This window comes from Plasmodium gallinaceum (genome assembly GCF_900005855.1).
Source record: "Plasmodium gallinaceum strain 8A genome assembly, contig: PGAL8A_v1_6, whole genome shotgun sequence".
Lineage (NCBI taxonomy): Eukaryota > Apicomplexa > Aconoidasida > Haemosporida > Plasmodiidae > Plasmodium > Plasmodium gallinaceum.
This window is the reverse complement of record NW_021628224.1, coordinates 10,784-12,258: the sequence shown is the minus strand read 5'-3', so window position 1 is coordinate 12,258 and position 1,475 is coordinate 10,784. Positions and strand designations below refer to the sequence as shown.

Here is a 1,475-nt window from a genome sequence, read left to right as displayed (position 1 = left end):
AAAAATATTTAAAGTAATTTAATTTTTTCAATTACAAAATTTTATCTATAAAATAAAATTATAAAAAGTTGTTAGATCTTCAATAATTATTAAAAGATTTGTTATTTTTACAACTTATTGTTAATCAATACATAAGATTTTTACGAAAAAACATAAGTAAAATTTTGTTGAAGTTGCATTAAAGAATTTTTTCATTCATATACTATTATTTTTTGTTTTCATTTATGATATTGTATTTATATTAATTTATATTAAAAATAAAGGTATCAAACTTAATAATAATTAACTTTGAGATTCTTGGTTATATATAAATGTAAATTTTCAATATCTTTTTATTTCAAAAACTTTTATTATACTTAAATATTAGAATAGATAAGAATGGCATATCGTAATTTGCAAAATGTAAAATTAACAAATGCATCTTCAGCTAAATATGGTTCTCCTGAGAAATGTACCTATAGTTGCATACATGAAAATAAGGAAAAAGTATATAAAACAAGTTATTTAAACTCTAAAATTTTTAGAATTTTTATAACATCTTTTTTTGTTTTATTTTATCTATTATTACAAGTAGGATAAAAAATAATGAAATATTTTGTATATATTTTAAATTCTTTTAAATGTTTAAAATAATATTGTATTAATCTAAAAAAAAATTTTAAATATTTAATTTTTAAATTGAATTTATTAAACATTTAAGTCAAATAACGAAGAATCTTTTAAACAATGGTTACATAAATTTAATACAAGGAAATTAACACAAAGGAATGAAGAAAAAAATAATAAATGTCAAAGCAATGAAATCACTGATAAAGGTATTCCTAAGGAAAATAGTAGCACTGATGAAAATCCTTCTAAAAATAATGATTATGAATGTTTAGTTGCTTGTAGTCCATGTTTTTCTATTTATGCAAAGATTGATTGTATTAAAGAATGCCTTATAAGGGAAAATGACAATGAAGCAAGTATAGACCAAAAAAGAGATTCTCAGTCAAATGATGATCAAGAAAATGCTTCTCAGTCAAATGATGATCAAGAAAATGCTTCTCAGTCAAATGATGATCAAGAAAATGATTCTCAGTCAAATGATAACGAAGAAAATTCTCCTAAGTTAAGTTTGAGAGAACGTTTTTCTAAAAAACCTTATGAAGTGATATATTTTGTTACTTTGCCATTTTAATGTGTTTTCTAATTTAACATAAATTTTTCAAATAAAAATTATATCTAATTAAAGTATGAAATAATACATTTTTTGTAATATTTTAGAATAGAAGGTTTTTCCTAATTAGTATTTTAAGAAAAAATTATTATTTCTATAAAAAAAAAAGAAAAAAAACGAATTATTTTTCTGCTAATGACAAAATATATTTTATTACATTCTATAGGAGAAACAAAAAATTTAAAATATTAGTACTGCAAATTTAGTATAATGAAGATGATTTAGCTATAAGCCTTTTCGAATAATTCACCATGCT

General features: G+C 20.0%; 1 protein-coding gene across 1 annotated transcript; it reads left to right on the top strand.

Annotated features, from left to right (window-relative positions):
- Window positions 1-378: 378 nt before the first annotated feature.
- PGAL8A_00000900 (Plasmodium exported protein, unknown function) lies at window positions 379-1,180 on the top strand (the record flags this gene model as incomplete). The annotated part of the gene is made up of 2 exons (XM_028674827.1): window positions 379-486; window positions 701-1,180. 2 exons carry the CDS (start codon window positions 379-381, stop codon window positions 1,178-1,180), a joined length of 588 nt encoding a protein of 195 aa, XP_028526419.1.
- Between the last annotated feature and the right edge of the window lie 295 nt (window positions 1,181-1,475).